The 21,754-nt window shown below is 42.3% G+C and overlaps 1 protein-coding gene across 3 annotated transcripts in view; it reads left to right on the top strand.

The window, feature by feature from the left end:
* The window catches only part of SMAP1 (small ArfGAP 1), a 324,870-nt gene that overhangs the window by 164,287 nt on the left and 138,829 nt on the right, over window positions 1-21,754 (top strand). For 2 of the 3 annotated variants that reach the window (XM_033937091.1, XM_033937093.1), the window contains 2 exons: window positions 5,404-5,481; window positions 19,478-19,558. In XM_033937091.1, coding sequence (XP_033792982.1) covers window positions 5,404-5,481; window positions 19,478-19,558 — 159 coding nt within the window. The remainder of the gene's footprint in view (window positions 1-5,403; window positions 5,482-19,477; window positions 19,559-21,754) is intronic. The other variant, XM_033937092.1, reaches the window with a different exon arrangement.

Below are 21,754 nucleotides of genomic sequence, written 5' to 3'. Positions count from 1 at the left end.
TGGCTTATATGACCTTTTGACAGTGCTGGCAAAAATGTAAGTGTACTCCATTTTGACCTGCCAAATACTCTGGGTCAGGCAGTGGGCTGGTATTTCCACTTACAAGGTGACTTTAGTGTGGCTGACATTTAAGGGTCCGTTATTGTCTGGCAAAGGCCTGGATTCAGTAATGGACTGTCGCCCATAGACCCTGCCTGATAGTAGACCCATACTCTCCAGGGGTTCTGGGCATTCTAATTTTTGTGGCTCCAGACGCTCCAAACAGTATGCACATTCCATGTTGCAGAGATTTCCCAGAGCTCCCAAGGTTGTAAGCTACAGGCATTCCCAACCTTCCACCGCCCGTCCTGCACACCCTGACAGAAAGACGCAGTGATGCCAAGGCGCCGAATGCCCTTCTGCGGATAGGGAGTTGGCTCTCGGAGTTTGTCTGCCTAAATGCACATTTTAGCAGACCAGTGGGTCTTGGACATTATTCGATCAGATACAAGCTGGAATATGCCCAGCCTCTGTCAGATTGGTTCATGGATTCTCTGTCCAGACGACCAGACAAGGCGCTCAGAGTCCAGGCTACTATTCAGTACTTGCTGGATATTCAAGCTATAGAGCCAGGGTTATGCGACCTCTCGGGCTCAGGCAGATAGTCTGTATACTTTCTCGTGCTGAAGAATGGTTTAAAGATTGAAAGCCTCTTCTGGATTTTCAGCACGTGAATTGCTTCTCTAAACATTCCTCGGGGGGCTTCCAAATGGAGACTGTGCAGTCGGTCATTGCAGCGTGGCTCTGTGGAAATTCTGGCCTCCCTGGATCTTACGGAGGTGTGCTTACCCATTCCCATATTTCCAGCCCACTGAAAGTTTCTGTGGTTTCATGTTCTGGAGCAGCATTGCCAGTTTTCGGCCCTGCCCTTTGGGCTGGTGACAGCGCCTTGGACATTCACCAAGGTGATGGTGATGGTGGCAGCTTACCTGATAAAGATGGGTTTGGGGAGATCATTGCAATCATCCTGTTCAGGAGTTGGAAACCCTTGCAGAGAAAGTGGTCCATCTGCCCAGTGGAGCTCAGGGCCATTTGCTTGGCTCAGATGAGGTTACAGAAGACTCCAGAGGACCGAGCAATCAAGGTCTTCTCCGACGATGCGGCAGCAGTAGCCTATGTAAATCACCAGAGAGGGACCAAGAGCATTCCTCTGGCTCAGAAAACCTGCCTACTTTTTCTTGGGTGGAACATCTTCTCCTGTTGCTGACAGCAGTGCATGTGGCAAGAGTGGATGATGTGCAAGCAGAACTCTTCAGCGGAAGGTCTCTGGATCTGGATGAGTGGCTACTGTATCCACAGGCATTTCAGATGATTGTGGAGTGCTGGGGGAGTCCCCATGTTGATCTCATGGGCATTTCATGATACAGGAAGGTGCTTGACTTCTTCCGTTGAAGATCCGAGCCCGGAAGCAGAGGGCTTGACGCGCTGTTGTAGTTCTGGCAGCAGGAGTTTCTGGTGAATAGGCTGTTTGAAACGAAATGCCAACTGGATCTATGTAGCAAGCATGCCATTCATGATGAAGTTGATAGTTTGTAGTCACCACCCAACTAAAAAATTATATTTCAAAATGGAATTTACTATTACCCTCCCAACACGGGTTAAAAAATGAATACAGTACAGAAACATGCTTGATTGATCTGACATCGAGAGTTAGATCAGCATTAAACACAGGTTAACAAATGTTACTACTACAGTTTGTAGTCTCAGCAGCATTTGACACAGTCAACCACACTCTGCTGCTAAATAGATTAGCAGAAATAAGAATCTCTAGAATGGTATTACAATGGTTCCAAGGCTTCCTGACAAATAGACACTACAGAGTGTTAAAAGATGAAACATAAGAATAGCCATACTTGGTCAGATAGCTCTGTTAGCCCAGCCTCATAGTGGCCAATCCAGGTCACTAGTACCTGGCAAAACCCCAAAAAGTAGTAACATTCCATGGAGCCTTCTCTGACTACTGGTCTCCACCATGAGGATTACCACAAGGATCTCTCACCCCACCATTGTTATATAACATCTTCATGACCACATTGAACTTGATAAGCCTCAGACCAGAGGAATGGCTTTTCTCATACCCCAATGATGTAATTCTACTAATCCTTGCAAGTCTGAACCATGCAAACATGACTACAATATTGTTCAAAACGCTAATTAAAGTGTAAGAATGGGTGGTAAAATAACATCTCAAACTAAACACTGAAACAAACAATTATTGTTTGGGTGACACATACACCTAATCTAATGTTACTCTAACATTGGAACTAGCTTTAACATTGAGATAACCTCCAAAGTACTGGGAGTCACTTTAGATAGTTCATTAAGTTTTGAAGATCACAGTAACAACGTAATCCAAAAATCTTTTCTTGCACTACAAAAACTAAAAAGGATAAGATCCTTTTTCTTCCAACAGCACTACAGGATAGTAGTGCAGTCATCGATTTTTGTCACTACTATGGTTTTTTTGGCTTTCATGCTGGCATCGTGATTGTTGCAGTTCTCCCAGATGTGGCGAGAACCCGGACTACTGCAATGCTCTACTATCAGGTATCTCTGTGAAACTAATGAAAAAACTCCAACTGATACAAAACAGTGCAGCAAAATTCATATACTACAGATCAAGATTTGACCATGTCACACCACTGGTTGTATAGAACTACACTGGTTATGATAGAAAACAGAATAGAATTGAAACTGTGCTGTGTAACATTTAAAAAGCTATACGGTGATGACCCTAATAGCTTCCCCTGATGTACTGAACTATTAGGTAGATCTGCAGACCAACGTAACTTTAACAACCTGACTCTGGGCTAGATGCACAAAATATGGTTGTTAAGACCATGTGAATCGTTGTTGTCATTAAGACCGTGTGAATCGTTGTTACTTATTGATCTATAGCAGCTTCCAGGGAGGTGTCTCTGACTGCCCTGTGATATGATAGCTTAGCAGATCCCTAAGCTATCGTATCACAGGACAGTAAGAGACACTTGCCTAGAAGCTGCTATAGCTCAATAAGTAAAAGCCCTGTGCTCCTTTTCCAGAGGTCATAATTTCAAATCCCAACCAGCTCCCCCAGCTTATATTTTAATTATGGCATTCTACCTTGCAGGTGCACCTTGATGATCTCACAATGAGGTCAGCATTGTGCAGCTGCAAGCCTCCATTTGCAATGAAGTAGAAACCATGCTAAGGTCTGTATCTGGGGTTTTTTCTGTTTTTAACCTTTTGCAAATGAAGTTATGAATGCAATCTATATATTTTTGTCATGTGCTTTCTTGGCTTTCAAGAATGAGCTGATTGGAGCACTGTTTAGACAGAAAAAAAGGGTAGCTTTTTAGCAAGAAAACTAAAGCTATGTTTTTCATGTACTGTGCTTCAGGTAATGGATCTTTTCCTCTAATTAGCAAATAGCATTTCTGTTTGTCCACAAAAATAAAAGGTTTTGCATGCAATATATCTGTTTTGATGTGCCCTGTTTATATGGTGCCTTATTAAATGTATTTTGAGCTTAATAAAGCAAAAATAAATTACAGAGAGCTATTTAGCAGATCACATTAAGAACGTCCAAAGAGTGCCTAAGTTCTGTCCATAGAATTCAGATCTATTTGAAGCTCAAAAGTAGATCTGTTTTTCATTTGCCTACAATATAGGCATCATATGGACGCCCTAGGTCGCTCAGTGTAATGTAAATGAATCAAAGGACGCCCAAATTGAGTCATTGCCCAAACCACGCCCATTCTATGCCCACGCCTATTGAGTTAGGCGTGAATTTAAACATGAGCGTCCATGAAATTGTGGCTGCATCTACAAAGTGGCGTGTATGTCCTTTGGATGCCTAAGTACCAATTATCACTTGTTAAGACCCTTAATTGGCTCATTAACTACTTAGATTGGACGCCTAAAGCATGCCTAACTTTAGGCATGACTTAGGCGCCCTTTATAGAATCGGGGCACAGATGCTTAATCCCTGTTCCAGTGTCTAGTTTCTAGACTCAAGTAACTGACCATAAAAGTCATATTATTGATGGAGGTCACTTCAATCTGTTCTTCTTACACTAGATGTCCTCCTCATAGTTTGGTGATCTATTCTCATGACAAGGTGCTATTAAAGTATTTTTGGACTTCCGCTTAATTACCCAATCATTGTTTCAGCATTTTCTCCTTGGCTTCATGTCATAAAAGTACAGTGGCTCATTCCCTGATCATAAAAATAGTTGATTTCTACCAGTACATACCCATGCCTTAGAAAATCCACCTAGCTGTTTGCTTCTTTGTATTCTAAGAAACTAGATGTATGTAATTTTTCAAATTGAATGGTAGACTATATTTTCTTCTGCTGTGTCTAGACAGATCTGATCTTTGCGGGTATATCAAAGCCCATAATATTAGGGTCATTTTGACATTGATGACCAGCCTCTAATTGGGTTTGCAAGGGTGCAGTGTGGAGCTGATCCCATTATTGCTTTGATACATCCCCCCAAAGCAACATTAATTTCAACTTGTCTGTTCTCTGTACCTTATCAAGCATAAGACCTTTTTATAATTTGGGGGTTTCTTCTCTTTAATTTAAAGAAAAAAAAATGGCAAAATACAGAATTTTTCCTAACAAAAAATATTTCCTGCCCCTTGTCTGGATAAGCCCAGATGTGTGAATTTGATGAACCATTTTTCTTCAGAGAAATGTAAAGTTGCTTACCTTGTTACAGGTGTTCTATGAAGACAACAGTACATCAGTCACCCAAACCTTCTCTCCTTTCTGGAGGAATTCTACCTCAAAGTTATAACATTGATCTGAGAGAACCCATATGCCTTTGGGGCTGAAGCACGGTAGAAACTGTTATTACTTTTGAGCAGTGAAAGGCTTTTATGCCTTTTAATAAAAGATTTGGAAAAATTTATGTTTGATGCCAAGCTTCATCCTGTGACATGTGCATTTGATTGGTGAACAGCTTTCTTTAGAGCAGTGCTTTCCAACCCTATCCCGAAGGCACACCTTCCTTGCCAGTCCGGTTTTTAGGATCATCACAATAAAAATGTACGAAAGAGAATTGCATATATTTGATCTCTGCTATATGCAAATGTATCTTGCCTATTCATTGTAGGAATCCTGAAAACCTGACTAACTAGTTGTGCCTTTAGGAGAGGGTTCAGAAGCAGTACTTTAGAGAACATCAACTTTCTCTTTTTCTATAGAAACAGAAAATGTGATTGCTTTTACTCTGCTTTTTCTTTTGTCTGACTTTAAGAGCTGCTGTTTCTTCTAAAGAAAAAAAAAAAAATTTAAGTATTTTTGTGTTCTTTGTAGTCTGCCATTTCTGATCTACTGACTCAGTTCTTTTCTCATCATTCATCTGCTTTGTACAGATATCTTCCTCTGAAGCTGTTCAGGCTTTGCCATCTTCTCCTTCTCTGCAAGCTGCTGCTGAGAAGAACAAATTAGAGGTATCTCATTGTCTAGACTGTTTTGGGTTTTTTTACTTTTTGGGGGGCAGACAGCAAGTTGACACATGACTTTCAAATCTGATTTTACCCATAATGGAACTCCATTTCTCTACCCTTTAGCAATCTCACTTCTTTTCTTTGTTTGTCTGGGAAGTCTCTGACATTCCAGCAAGAGTTCTCTATCCCTCTTTCTTTGTCATTTCCCAAATTTATACAAGTACAATAAGCATGAAATCATAACATAGAGGTTTGGCTCAGGAGAGTTTCCAGCAAATTTATCTTTCTGGGATCTTTCATCTGCTCATTCCTCTTACATAACAATTGTACAAATGCTTGCTATACCTCATAATTAACTAGGAGCTGATGATATCTGATTTTTCTTTCTTTTTTTTTTTTTTTTTTAATAAAAGATAGTTGTCCTAGAATAAGCATCCCAAAGTATTTCCCAGACTTGATGATACAGTAGAAGCACTGGCTATCTTAACTGACGCTTTTGCCAAAAATTAAATCTTCAAAGAAAGTAATTGCCTTAACATATAGCTGCTTATACCTTAAAATAAAAAGGTCCACTTACTAACAGTTAATGTGTGATAACACAATAAGCATATCTTTACTGCAGGGGTCCTACAGTCGATAACCCCTATTGATAATTGTTAAATATATCCTTAAATTCACTGTTCTGCTGCAGCTGTATAAAGTTGCAAGCTCATTATGCTTCTACATAGTGTTAATTGGGTCCATCTCCCTCCAACCTATTTGAATTTCAGGATATTTATAATGAATATAAATGAGATGTCTTTGCATATATTGCACATTTTATCTCATGCATATTTATTAGGAATATCCTTAAAACCAGACTGGTTAGGGAGGACCAGAAGACCAGTTTGAGTGCCACTGTCTGGTCTTACAGTTTTGAATAAATAACCACATTACTTGCACCTATTTTATCATACAGACTTTGTGCCCTGAATACAGACTTTGTGCCCTGAATACAGACTTTGTGCCCTGGTTTTGCATGTCAGCTTTAATAATCTATATATATATAAAATTGGAGGTATGTGTGTATGTATGTGTGTGTGTATGTGCCGCGATCACGCAAAAACGGCTTGACCGATTTGAACGAAACTTGGTATGCAGATCCCTCACTACCTGGGGTGATATGTTCTGGGGGTCTCGTGGCCCACCTGCACACGTGGGCGGAGCTACAAACAAAATCAGATTTCACCCATTCAAGTCAATGGAAAAAATGTGAAAAGCTGTGGGACCGATTTGAACGAAAATTGGTATGCAGATCCCTCACTACCTGGGGTGATATGTTCTGGGGGTCTCGCGACCCACCTGCACACGTGGGCGGAGCTACAAACAGAAAATCAGATTTCACACATTCAAGTCAATGGAAAAAATGTAAAAAGCTGTGGGACCGATTTGAACGAAAATTGGTATGCAGATCCCTCACTACCTGGGGTGATATGTTCTGGGGGTCTCGCGGCCCACCTGCACACGTGGGCGGAGCTACAAACAAAATCAGATTTCACCCATTCAAGTCAATGGAAAAAATATAAAAAACTGTGGGACTGATTTGAACGAAACTTGGTATGCAGATCCCTCACTACATGGGGTGATATGTTCTGGGGGTCTCGCGGCCCACCTGCACACGTGGGCGGAGCTACAAACAGAAAATCAGATTTCACCCATTCAAGTCAATGGAAAAAATGTAAAAAGCTGTGGGACCGATTTGAACGAAAATTGGTATGCAGATCCCTCACTACCTGGGGTGATATGTTCTGGGGGTCTCGCGGCCCTCCTGCACACGTGGGCGGAGCTACAAACAGAAAATCAGATTTCACCCATTCAAGTCAATGTAAAAAATGTAAAAAGCTGTGGGACTGATTTGAACGAAACTTGGTATGCAGATCCCTCACTACATGGGGTGATATGTTCTGGGGGTCTCGCAGCCCACCTGCACACGTGGGCGGAGTTACAAACAGAAAATCAGATTTCACCCATTCAAGTCAATGGAAAATATGTAAAAAGCTGTGGGACCGATTTGAACGAAACTTGGTATGCAAATCCCTCACTACCTGGGGTGATATGTTCTGGGGGTCTCGTGGCCCACCTGCACACGTGGGCGGAGCTACAAACAGAAAATCAGATTTCACCCATTCAAATCAATGGAAAATGTGAAAAGCTGTGGGACCGATTTGAACGAAACTTGGTATGCAGATCCCTCACTACCTGGGGTGATATGTTCTGGGGGTCTCGCGGCCCACCTGCACACATGGGCGGAGCTACAAACAGAAAATCAGATTTCACCCATTCAAGTCAATGGAAAAAATGTAAAAAGCTGTGGGACCGATTTGAACGAAACTTGGTATGCAGATCCCTCACTACCTGGGGTGATATGTTCTGGGGGTCTCGTGGCCCACCTGCACATGTGGGCGGAGCTACAAACAGAAAATCAGATTTCACCCATTCAAGTCAATGGAAAAAATGTAAAAAGCTGTGGGACCGATTTGAACGAAACTTGGTATGCAGATCCCTCACCACCTGGGGTGATATGTTCTGGGGGTCTCGCGGCACACCTGCACATGTGGGCGGAGCTACAAACAGAAAATCTGATTTCACCCATTCAAGTCAATGGAAAATATGTAAAAAGCTGTGGGACCGATTTGAACGAAACTTGGTATGCAGATCCCTCACTATCTGGGGTGATATGTTCTGGGGGTCTCGCGGCCCACCTGCACATGTGGGCGGAGCTACAAACAGAAAATCAGATTTCACCCATTCAAGTCAATGGAAAAAATGTAAAAAGCTGTGGGTCCGATTTGAACGAAACTTGGTATGCAGATCCCTCACTACCTGGGGTGATATGTTCTGGGGGTCTCGCGGCCCACCTGCACACGTGGGCGGAGCTACAAACAGAAAATCAGATTTCACCCATTCAAGTCAATGGAAAATATGTAAAAAGCTGTGGGACCGATTTGAACGAAACTTGGTATGCAGATCCCTCACTACCTGGGGTGATATGTTCTGGGGGTCTCGCGGCCCACCTGCACATGTGGGCGGAGCTACAAACAGAAAATCTGATTTCACCCATTCAAGTCAATGGAAAAAATGTAAAAAGCTGTGGGATCTCCAGTTATTTTACTTAGCAACTTTGACCCACCAAAACTTTGCAATGGCACAAGACTTTGTGTAAAGAGGTTACTGGCCAATGTAATTGAAGCGACTATTTTAACCGGAAAGGGACAAGGTGAAACCGTATTTATCCCGCGGATACCACTTATTCCAACAGATCTTCCTTTTCAGTTTAAGAGATTGCAAATTCCAGTGAGACTTGCATTCTCTATCACAATCAACAAATCACAAGGACAGACTATTACATACTGTGGAGTGGATTTAAGATCCCCCTGTTTTTCCCATGGACAACTCTATGTTGCTTGCTCAAGGGTGGGTTCACCCAAGAATGTATATGTTCTTGCTCCTGGAGGTGAAACTAAAACTGTTGTTTATAATCAAGTTTTGTGTTAGTTGTATTGTATTCATTTTGTCAAATATTTCACTTTATAATTTGAATATTGTACTTTTTATAAAGCTGTAAAAAAATAATTTCATTCACCACTATAAAGTATCTTTATTTAAATCCATTTACAGTGTTATTGCTATAATTAAATACCCGTGCAACGCCGGGGCATCAGCTAGTTGAAGATATATTTTTTCCATTTTCTGCAATAGTTGGTTCTGTAACTGGCTGTACAAGAAATAAAGAAAAACCCAGATCATTTTCTCAAGATTACCCCATAAGCCTAGTCTGTAGCCATCCAAAACTATATAGACTGACCTCTCTTTCAAAGCCAGTAACCTTAGCGTGAACCGTGGTCAGCAAGATATGAGTCACTCAGAAACGTGAAACTCTTCAAGGGAGGAACGCTCCCCCCTAGAGATGAATCAGAGTTTGCCTTCCAGTCATTGCAACTGTGTCAATGCTGGTCACGCTCCATATTAGGTTACAAAAAATAAATAATTAAATAAAGGTTACAGTCTTGCAACTTCTTGTGTGAGTTCTTTCTTATTTTTTCTTTTTCATAAAATAAACATCACTCTATGGGTTGTAAATAATGTGATGACTTAACTTCGTATCGGGTAGGGGGTCTCTACGTGGCCCCGTTTCGATTGCTTCTTCAGGAGAACCGAATCAAAATCGCTATAGAAATCCTTAATTCAACACTTATACGTTTTGAACTTCGTGATGTGACAACATCTAAAAGACAAAGTATACAGCAAAAACTGGTGGTGAGGAGAGATTTCACTGCCCACCCCCGGGACAAAGTTAAATAAACTTAAAAAGACTACTACTTTGAGGGAGGCTCTGCATAATACGTACCGCCGAAGGACGCTGTCAGTGTATACAAATTTTCAACTACCAGAAAGAGGCACTGCAGCACCTATCCTTTTTAAGTGTAAAATGTGGGAGGAGTTTGTTAAGCGTCAGAGATATGGCTGACGTCACAGTGACAGGGTTGCTTCATGGTGATTTCATGTTTAAAGAGAAAACTGAATTAGCACAAGATGAAATAATGTCCACTGTTTAAATTTGAGAAATAATATCCACTGTTAAATTGAAAAATAATGATGATGCCATTGATCCTTTGTAAAAGTATCGCTAACTTCGGGTTGACACGTAGCCCATAATCGAGGATGACACGTATCCAGTGGAATTCATGCTAAAGAAAAACTGAGCACCATGAGCAAATTGAAAAGATAATAATAATAATGATAACATCTTAAATGTACACCATTAAAGCTTTTATGAATGGGAAGAACTACTCAACCGTCAGAAATGTAGTTGACATCATGGTGACACCTAGCCAATGGTAATCTGTTGAATGACTCCATGTTGAAGAAAACAATAGAAGACAATAAAATTGGTATACTGCAAACAACCTGAATGTGCGTAATGAAGTCTAGGAACAATGTATTTATAAAAAGGCAATCCATTCCATTTCCCCATTAAGTCCGTTGGGGTGTAATGTATTTAGAGCAAAGATCCATTTTTGTTCCTGTTTCCAAAGCACATGGGCCACGTCTCCTCCTCTGGTCAGATTAATAACATTCAATATTGAAAAAGTGAGATCTGTGGTTGCATGCTGGTGTTCTATCCAATGCTGAACAAGAGGAGCCTCTTTTACTTGGGTACGTATCCTGCTGATGTGTTCTCCTATGCAGGTTTTAATGCTTCGGGTAGCGCACCCCACATATAATAGATGACACGGGCATTGAATTACATATACTACTTGTTTAGATTCACAATTTGTGGCTGGGCATTTAATCTTGCTTAAACCCTTGCAGTGTATGGACATTTGCTGCAACGTGACACTATATTCACACATCCTGCAGTGCCCACATGGTGTGTGCTGCCCTGACATTCTTGCTGGTGAATGTTTGACAAACTGAGAATGTACCAGCTGCTGTTTGAGGTTGCGCTGTTTAAAAAATGCAAATCTTGGTGTAAGTTGAAATGCTGGATGGTATTGCATAATACCCCAATGTTTTTTAATAATACGCTTAATGTCAAAAGCCCGAACCGAATACGGGAGAACACGCACTAGAGTGTCCTCCTCTTGCTTTGAAGATGGATTCAATAGCAGAGATCTGTTGGCATATAACGCTCTCTTATATGCTTTCTTGACCACTGATGGAGGATAACCTCTTTGTATAAAACGTGTTTTCATATCTTCAGCTTTGAGAATGTAATCTTGAACTGTGGTGCAAAGTCTCCGAAGACGTAGAAACTGCCCCACCGGAATATTATTTCTGAGATGCCTGGGATGAAAACTACTGTATTCCAATAGGTTATTTCTGTCTGTAGGTTTTCGAAAAATGGTGGTGAAAAACCTGCCTTGGTGTAAGCAAATTTGAATATCTAAGAATGACACCTGTCTCAAATCTGTACACATGGTGAATTGTAAATTGCTGTCACAGGAATTTAGCCACTCCAAAAACTCAGGAAGAACAGTAGATGATCCTATCCATACTGCCAAGATATCATCAATGTACCTTTTCCAAAATAAAAAATTTTTCCAATACATTGATGTATATAGAAAAGTATTTTCAAATTTAGATACGTACAAACATGCCACAGATGGGGCCATTTTGGCCCCCATAGCTGTACCCTTAATTTGTTGATAGTAGCTCATGTCAAACTGAAAGTAATTCATACTTAGTGCAATATATTCCTATTTTGTATACGCATTTGTTTATCATAACACTAAATATAATTTATGTATATGAAGCAAATATCCAGATTAATTTAGTATTTGTGATTTTGAAACAGTTATAAGGAATGACTCTTCAGATGCATTTTTAAGTACAAATTCAAAGATCAACAAACTTCAGAAGAGCTTAATATAACAGGATATTGTTATCTGAATAGTTGAAATGCATTGTTATGGCCATAAAATAATATGCAAAATAGTTATTATTATTATATCCTGGGAATTTTAATATCTTTCTACTAGGAAAAAAAGAATATCTAGTAAAACGGCAAAAAGTCCTCCCTCAGGCAAACAGAGAGGAGAAAAATTTAAAAAATGGTTGATGGGTCAAAGATCTTTATTTCAAATGTAATATTTAAAAACAACCATGCTGGGTCAGACCAATGGGCCATCTAGCCCAGTCTCCTGTTTCCAACAGTGGCCATTCCAGGTCACAGTCCATGGCAGAAACCCAAATATTTTGTGTTTGCACCAGATTTGTAATTAATTTTAAAAATTGCATAAATATTCCCTCTTTTTACTAAGCTGCGGTAGAGGTTTCTACCACTTCTCAAAATGCTAAATGCTCCAACGCTCAATGCTCCAACGCTCATAGAATTTCTATGAGCATTGGAGCAGCGTCGGAGTATTTAGTGCTCCTGGCTGCAGTAAAAACCTCTACCATAGCTTAGGAAAAGAGGGCCATAATGTATACAACCCTGTGTATATTCAGTAGCACTATATAAATAAGTAGTAATAATGTATATTCTGTACAATGCTCCTCACATGACCTGGGATGGATGGCAAGAGGATACTTGCAGGGAACACTGAGGGGAACTGGCCAACATGGGCCAGGTGGGTTGTAAGCTGGGGTCCGCATGGGGGCACGAGAGTGACTGTGGCCTCTGTGTGAAGAACTTGCACTGTTAGGGGTAGGTGGGGATGGTCATTGGGGATAGGCCAGTTGACTCAATATACTTCAGTGAGCTGGCCCAAGATTGCTCTGACTATGTAGGTGTTGGATAAGAGTAGGGGAAGGAAGGGGGCTTCCATCTGTGGGGCCCCTCATGTTGGCAGAGCAGTGGTGTGTCGTCCCTGTGAGCTGTTCATGTCTTATTGTGTGGATTGTGCTTTGCACAGTGGTGTGTTTTTTGCTTTATGAGGACATGACAGTTGTATGTATTGGAGCCACACCCTGCCTGTGTATGGTGCTTGCATGTTAGCATTGCCGTGCTCCTGGGGGGGTGGTCACAGTTTCACACTCACCTATGTAGGCCACTGCAGATGGCTCTCTAGGCCCTCATGGAGACACTAAGGGGAGCAGGAGGTAGTGGAACATAAATAAGTATCTCCTGTAATGGAGGCTCACCAGGGCCTCAGTTTCTTGGGGGAAGTATCTGACATCTTTATATGTATTTTACAAAAGTCTCCTTGTTCAGCAGGGGAACTGATCAATTCCTGAGCTGGAAGTGCTTTTCTCCCCTTGTGTTTTACAAAAAGGTTCTGCTAAGCATTGGATATTTTGCAAAATACATATAAGTACCTTATATATTCGAATATAAGTCGATCTGAATATAACTCGAGACCCCCATTTCCCCCCCCCAAAAGGAGGAAAAATGGGTGACTCAAATATAAGATGGGGGCTTAATATTCAAGTGCCATGCCTTGCCAGGATCTGCATCCAGTGTCTCCTCCCTCATGCCCTCCTCTGCCAGGCTCTGCAACCAGCCTTCCTCCCTGCCAGGTTCTGCACCCAGCCCTACCAGGCTCTGTACATAGCCCCCTTCACCACTTGCCAGGCTCTATACCCAGTCCCCCTCACTCCATGCCAGTCTTTGCACCCTGCCTCACCTTCCTACCTCTGGTGGTCTACTGTATGTCAGGACAGGAGGGATGCCTCCTGTCTCCCGTCCCGGCCAACTAACTTTTTTTTTTTAAAATACACCCCCCCCCCCCAGTGCATGCATACCTGCCATTTTTAATCCCTGGTGGTCCAGCGGTATATGGGGTAGGAGCGATCTTTCCGCACCCTGCCCCGTGCTGAGCCTCTCTGTCCCCATTCTCTTTTCGCAGCCAGTGGCACACCCGACAGGGCCGAGCTCTTCATGCTTCCTGCTCGGCCCCGCGCTGCTCTCTGAATGGCCACCACCAGTTCTCTATGAAGTGATCCGTGTTGTTCATATGGCACTTACAGTGGTGCCATATTGCAAATCTATATATATAACTGCTACCATATAACTAGCAAAGCCACAGTTTTTGTTCTTATTGAATTTGGAGTTCAGAGTAAAAATAAGGAAATAAGAGAATTGCTCTCTCAATCTCTTGTAAAAAAAAACTATAGCTGAGCTGGTTCAAAACTGAACAGTCAGATGGGGAATATACATGTAAAGTAGTCTGCCTATAGCATGCTCTCTTGAAATTTTTGCGTTTCTTTGATTTCTACCAGTAAATAGTGTTTTCCTGAAATCACCATTAACAGTTATATGCATAGAAACATAGGCCATATGGTCTTTATCTGCCTTTATTTTTCTATCTACTGTAGTTTGCCTATCCATGCCATCTCTTCCTCTCCCTTAGAGATCCATAAATATGGATCCAATGAAGCTTGGGATAAGTACATTGAATCTCTAAAGGAGAGGAAAGGATAGTAGATGGCCATAAGGTCTTTATCTGCCTTCATGTTTCTATGTGATCTATACTTGTACATGTTGATAAGGTAGGCTGTGGACCCTATCATAAACTGACCTCGCACAACAACCCAATTGCTGAATATAATATATAGGTTTATTAGCAATAATCAAAAGTCAGCTTTTCATGGAATAACAAAGTACAGCACATTGAGCCAATGGATACATAGAGTGGCCACCTTCTGTCTGTTGATCCATCCTAAAGTCTAAGGCAACCAGTATGTTACTTATATACTTTTAGTTCAGTAGCCTAGCCTGGTTACAGATTACATACTCACTTTCTATTGGGTTGACACATTTAATCATATCTACTAATTGTATAGTCTGCATTTTTATCTCTGAGCCATATTGAATCATGATGTCATCTAGTGTCAAAACTGACCTTTCTATTTCCCTGACAATAATTTCTGAGCTTCATTGTCTGTCATTAGTAGTTTAAATAACTTTTGGTAGAACATCTTATCTTGCAGTAATGGTGCCTGGGCTTATCTTCTTGTTCTTGTTTTGGGTTAGTCGTCTTCTGGAAAGTCCTAAAACATCCAAGGCTGTTAGTCAGCAGATAACCAATGTCGTAATAGTCAGCAAATGCTTGCCAGCCTTCTGGGGCAAAGATAAATACAGAGCATATTATTTCTTGCTGACAGGGAAAGATATAATTGTCCAGAGACTAGAATTCAATAGCACAATGTCTTTCTTCAAAATATAACTTTTGGGGTCTCATAGAGGTCTTCACCTACATTTTCATAAAGGTCTTACTCCTGATTCTCCCTCAGTGTGCATGCTGTTATTTACAGTGGAGAGTTTTTGAAATACTCATGGATTTAATTATATACTTTCTAACTCAGACATGTAAAGGAATTTCATGAGCTATGCTCTGCATGCGTTCCACACTTGATTTTTAAAACAAAGACTTTTGTGGTCTGCTGCCATCTGCATAAGTCTTTTTAAATATGAGGCCTATATTTTCTAGCCAGCTGCATTGTTCCCACCCTTTTTTGGGATTAAAATATTGTGCTTTTATTCCTCCCCACCATACAAATTTACTAAACTATTCTGCATGTCCTGCTGTTGTATTTGAGGCACAGCATAACACACATTAATGGCTTATCCAGTCATAGCATTATTCTTCTACAGTCATGTGAAAAAATTAGGACACTCTATTAAATATTCAGTTCTTTCTTAAGAAATGTTCACATATCGATGTCAAATCTTTTTTTTATTTATCTCTGGAAAAGAAAGTAATGTAATTACAGGTAAACAACAAAAATTTGCCTCGATTTACTCACGAAACAAAAAATATCCACAAAAATGTGTATTCTAACTGAGGAATAAATTAGGACACCCCTACATATACTCCCACTTAAAGTGGCTCAAATCACACACAGATGTTTCACAGGTGCACATGATTAGAACATCGCTACTCAGCATTTTGAAGGAGGTTTGCCCTACTTAAACCTCAGACATTTAGTTTGGTGTGCTCATGACTGCTGCAATGAGAGTGAACACCATGGTGAGATCAAAAGAGTTGTCTGAGGCCTACAGAAAGAAGATTTGTAGCAGCTTATAAGTCTAATAAGGGATTTAAAAAGATTTCAAAAGAATTTGACATTAGCCATTCCACGGTCTGGAAAATAGTGTACAAGTGGAGGACTATCCAAACAACTGCCAACATGCCCAGTACTGGCTGTCCAAGCAAGTTGACCCCCAGAGCAGACTGCAAAATGCTAAAAGAAGTTCCAAAAACCCTAAAATATCATCACGGGACCTACAGCAGGCTTATCGTATTTTTTGCTCCATAAGACGCACTTTTGCCCCCCAAAAAGTGGGTGGAAATAAGGGTGCATCTTATGGAGCGAATACCACCCCCCCCACACCTGTTTTTAATTGCGGCGCTTCCCTCAGTAGATGGCTGCGGCAGTGAGCCGCCCTCCCTGTGCCCGCTTTTAATGTCTGCGCTTCTCTCGCTGGACGGCTGTAGTGAGCCGCTTCCCCCCCCCCCCCGTGCCTGCTTTTAATCCTGGCGCTTCCCTCGCTGGATGGCTGTGGCAGTGAGCTTCCCCCTCCTCCCCGGCAGTGAGCTTCTCCCTCCTGTACCTGTTTTTAATCCCGGCGTTTCCTTTGCCGGACAGCTGCGGCAGGGAGAGGCAGAGCGGCGAACAAGGCAGGTGCGCCTGCATGGTCCCGTGTGTCTGCCTGAATGGCTGCAGGCAGTTCTCGCGCACGACCAGGCAAGCTGGAAGGCAGTAAGGGGAACATAGGAAGGAGGAAGGGGCAATTGTTGGGCCTGAGGTGGGGGGGGAAGATGACAAAGGCAGTAAGGGGAACATAGGAGGGAGGAAGGGACAATTGTTGGGCCTGAGGTGAGGGGGGGGGGTGGAAGATGACAAAGACAGTGAGGGGAACACAGGAGGGAGGAAAGAAAGGACAATTGTTGGGCCTGAGGTAGGAAGGAAGGAAAGAAAGAAAGAAATCACCAGACAACAAAGGTAGGAAAAATTATTTTATTTGCAATTTAGTAATCAAAATGTGTTATAAGAACATAAGAATTGCCACTACTGGGTCAGACCGGTGGTTCATCCTGCCCAGCAGTCCACTCATGCAGCAGCCCTCAAGTCAAAGACCGGTGCTCTAAATGAGTCCAGCCTCACCTGCGTACATTCCAGTTTTGTAGGAACTTGTCCAACTTTGTCTTGAAACCCTGGAGGGTGTATCCCCCTATAACAGACTCCGGAAGAGTTTTCCACCACTCACTGGGTGGAATCTATCCCCTTTCAACTTTAGAAAGTGCCCTCTTGTTCTCCCTACCTTGGAGAGGGTGAACAACCTGTCTTTATCTACTAAATCAGGGGTCTCAAAGTCCCTCCTTGAGGGACGCAATCCAGTTGGGTTTTCAGGATTTCCCCAATGAATATGCATGAGATCTATGTGCATGCACTGCTTTCAATGGGGAAATCCTGAAAACCAAACTGGATTGCGGCCCTCGAGGAGGGACTTTGAGATCCCTGTACTAAGTCTATCCCTTTCAGTACCTTGAATATTTCGATCATGTCCCCTCTCAATCTCCTCTCCTCTTCACTGTACAGCAACTCCTCCAGCCCCTTAACCATCTTAGTTGCTCTTCTCTGGACCCTTTCGAGTAGTACCGTGTCCTTCTTCATGTACGGTGACCAATGCTGGATGCAGTACTCCAGGTGAGGACATACTATGGCCCAGTACAGCAGCATGATAACCCTCTCCGATCTGTTCATGATCCCCTTTTTAATCATTCCTAGCATTCTGTTTGCCCTCTTCGCCGCTGCCACAGTGTCAGTTTGGATAATTTATATCTGCTGTCTATATTTTGCCCTATATTTGTCTATTTTTCTATAGTTGTTACTGAGGTGACATTGCATATTTTTAAAAGTCATCTGCCTTGAGATCTGTGCCCTTTCCCTGCCTACCACTAGACCACCAGAGGGGGACAGGGTGCAGAGCCTAGCAGGGAGAATTTGATTCAGAGTCCTCCTCTAAATTTATGGTGCGAAAAATATGGTACATTCTTCTACAATCAGAAAGAGACTGCACAAATTTAACTTGCATGGGAGGTGTGCAAGGAGGAAACCTTTGCTCTCTAAGAGAAACATCAAGGCCAGACTGAAGTTTTCCAGAGAGAACATAGACAAACACCAGGACTTCTGGAATAGTGTTCTATGGACAGATAAGTCTAAAATTGAATTATTTGGACACCAGAAAAGAGGACATGTTTGGCATACACCAAATACAGCATTCCAGGGAAAGAACCTCATACCAAATGTGGAAGTGTCATGGTTTGGAGATGCTTTGCTGCAGCAGGACCTTGCCAGCTCACCATCATGGAATCCACCATGAATTCTGCCATGTATCAGAGATTGCTTAAGAAACATGTGAAACCACCTGTAAGAAAATTAAGGCTGAAACGGAATTGGACCCTGCAACATGACAATGACCCAAAACATATCAGTAAATCCACCAAGGATTGGGTGAAAACTAAGAAATGGAGAGTCCTGGAGTGGCCAAATCAAAGCCCTGATCTTAATCCCATTGAGATGTTGTGGGGTGATTTGAAACGGGCTGTACATGCAAGAAACCCCTCAAACATCTCACAGCTGAAAGAATTCTGCATTGAGGAGTGGGCCAAACTTTCCTCAGATCGATGTCAGAGACTGGTAGATGGCTGCAAGAAGCATCTCACTAGTTATTTCAGCCAAAGGGGGTAACACTAGCTATTAGGATGTAGGGTGTCCTAATTTATTCCTCAGTTAGAATACACATTTTTATAGATATCTTTTGAGTAAATGTAATGTAATGTAATGTAATTTATTTCTTATATACCGCTACATCCGTTAGGTTCAATCAAGGAAATCAAGGAAACTTTTTGTTTTGTTGTTTACCTGCAACTACATCACTTTCTTTTCCAGGTAAATAAAGAATATAACATAAGAATTGCCCCTGCTGGGTCAGACCAGTGGTTCATTGTGCCCAGTGGTCCGCTGCCGCCGCGGCCCCAAGTCAAGGACCAGTGCCCTAATTGAGTCTAGCCTTACTTGCGTACTTTCTGGTTCAGCAGGTACTTGTCTAACTTTGTCTTGAATCCCTGGAGGGCGTTTTCCCCTATAACAGCCTCCAGAAGGGCGTTCCAGATTTCTACCACTCTCGGGGTGAAGAAGAACTTCCTTACGTTTGTATGGAATCTATCCCCTTTTAACTTTAGAGAGTGCCCTCTCGTTCTCTACCTTGGAGAGGGTAAACAACTTGTCTTTATCTTCTAAGTCTATTTCCTTCTTTATCTTGAATGTGAACATTTCTTAAGAAAGAACTGAACATTTCATGGGGTGTCCTAATTTTTTCACACAACTGTAGAAGAATAATGCAATGACTGGATAAGCCATTAATGTGTGTTATGCTGTGCCTCGCATACAATTTTTTCACATGACTGTATGTCCTTACTTGCACACTTTTATATTGATTTCTTTAATTATGTTTAGTTCAACTTTGTATAAGATATCATTAATAATTTTTGTAATATTGTTTTTGTAGAAGGAAAAGGATAAAAGGAAGGAAGATAAAAGGAGAGAGAGAGAACCAGAAAAAACATCTAAATCCTTAGTATCTGAAAAGGTAACATTGCATTTTGTTTAAAACATCCTTACTGGTAATTGTATTTATTTATTTTCTGTGCTAATGTCACTTAACGAGTAAGAATTTGAGAGCTAGTTGGAAAGAGTTGAATTTTAAGTGAATGAATCATGATATGGTTCATTACATTTATTCCTAGAGTGCTTCTCCGAGTAATGCTTTATTAAGGAAAGTCTAGCTGTGATAATTAAGTACTTTTAGTTTAAAAGCGGGCAACAGAAATGCCTTTTGGTTGCTTATTTGCCATTTCAGTCCATATTTAGTTTTTTTTTTTTTTTTAAACGTATATTTATTAACAGTGAAAAATACACCGCCCGACTGGGCACAACAGCAATCAACAAAAAGGCAAAGGTCATGCCATTACATAGGAAAAGCAGGAACAATAGTATTACTACCCCACATTGTCCCCCACACGTGTATAATATACAGAAATATAATAAAAACAAGGAGAGCAACGGGGGCAGACTCATTGAAGTACGACTGCACGGTGAAGCCGCCCATCAGGAACAGTGATCTTCCACCTCATTTTTCTTTTGTACCAGATTGACAACCCCCAGACACTACCCAGAACTCAGAATACCAATCACACACTACAACATCCGTCCCATACAAACTGTTCACTCAGATCCCCAAGCATCTCCCTCCCTCCCCCCCCCCCCCCGTCCCTGAGGCACCAAAGTGTAATAGGAAAGAAAATGTAAAAAATGTAAAAAACAGTTAGAATGTGCAGCAGGGGACTAGTCAAGAATGCATAGAAGAGAATCTGATCTATGAAGACCCCCGCTCCCCCTCCCGTGCGCACGACGGCACCAGGTCCCGCAGTCTCTCCCATAAGCCAACGTAGTGCTGCTTAAGCACGCTCGGTGTTCTAGCATAGGATCGAATTTCAAACTGAGCCACCTCCCGGAGTCGACTCCTCCAGTGTGGTATCGGAGGTGCCTCCTCAGACATCCAATAAGTCAATATCAATTTCTTCACTACTAGAATAGCGTTATAAAAGAATCTGCATTGGGGTGTGGTGAAACCCTGATCCTGGAGGGAATTCTGCAGACCAAGGAGTATGAACCCATAGTCCCATTCTACAGTACGTTGCACTGCCTGTTCCAACAAAGGGAGGGCTTCCCGCCACACACTCAGCCGAGGGCATTCCAAAAAGGAATGAATATAGGTACCGGCGCTGCTCTTGCACTTCTTACAGAAACCGCTCTCCCAGAGTCCCATGCGTGCCCCCCTCTGCGCCGTGAAATAAGCCCGATGAAGGATCTTATACTGGAGTTCTTGGAAATCTGCAGATTTAGTGTAGGAGTATAGTGTAGCAAAACATGCCGCGAATTGCGATTCAGAAATATCCTGCCCCAAATCCCGCGCCCAGGAAGAGCGCACTGGGGTAAGTACCGATATAGCAAGAGAGGACTTAAGAATGCGGTACCAGTGCGCAAGGGAGTTTGTTGTAGGCTGGGTGGCCGAAAAAAGGATATCCAGAGGCCCCTTGTCCCAGGCTCCAGCATCTCCTCTACGTTCCGTCTCCCAGTAGTGACGTACTTGAAAGTAAGAGTACAAATAGCATGAAGGGAGACCCCACACGTCCCGTATCTGCTGAAAGGATGGGAACCCGGTAGGAGACAAATCAAGTAGGTGTTCCATCAGCAGACATCCCTGGGCCGCCCAGTGCTGAAATACAGATCTACCCATGCCCGGTGGAAACCTGGGGTTACCCCCTAAACGCATGAAAGGGGATATGTCCGGGGGCAGTTGCTGTCTACGCCTCCACCAACGCCACGCCAGCCTTAGCGGACGCAGAAAACGGAAACAAGCGATGTATCGCCTCCCAGGATCTTCTTGTCGATGTATTAGATTCAGAAATTGGAAAGGGGCACTCCAGCTCGCCATCCATCCCTGGGGAGAATAGCGTGGGCACTCTGTGTAGCCCTCGTGGATCCATCGGAGAAGAGAAGCAACGTTATAAAGCCGGATGTCCGGGACATCCCCAAAGATTTATCCAAGATGAGTTTGGACATTGCTATTCGAGGAGTGCGGGACCTCCATATGAAACGGGAGATAGTGGATTTAAAAACAAGTTCGTCCCTTCTGGTGAGCCAAAGCGGCATGGTCTGTAAAGGATACAAGAGTTTTGGTACCAGAACCATTTTTACCAGGGCCACCCGGCCCAGAACCCCC

Source organism: Geotrypetes seraphini, chromosome 3 (assembly GCF_902459505.1).
Source record: "Geotrypetes seraphini chromosome 3, aGeoSer1.1, whole genome shotgun sequence".
NCBI classification, from domain to species: domain Eukaryota; kingdom Metazoa; phylum Chordata; class Amphibia; order Gymnophiona; family Dermophiidae; genus Geotrypetes; species Geotrypetes seraphini.
Note: the sequence above shows the minus strand (reverse complement) of the source record. Positions and strands in the feature narration are given on the sequence as shown.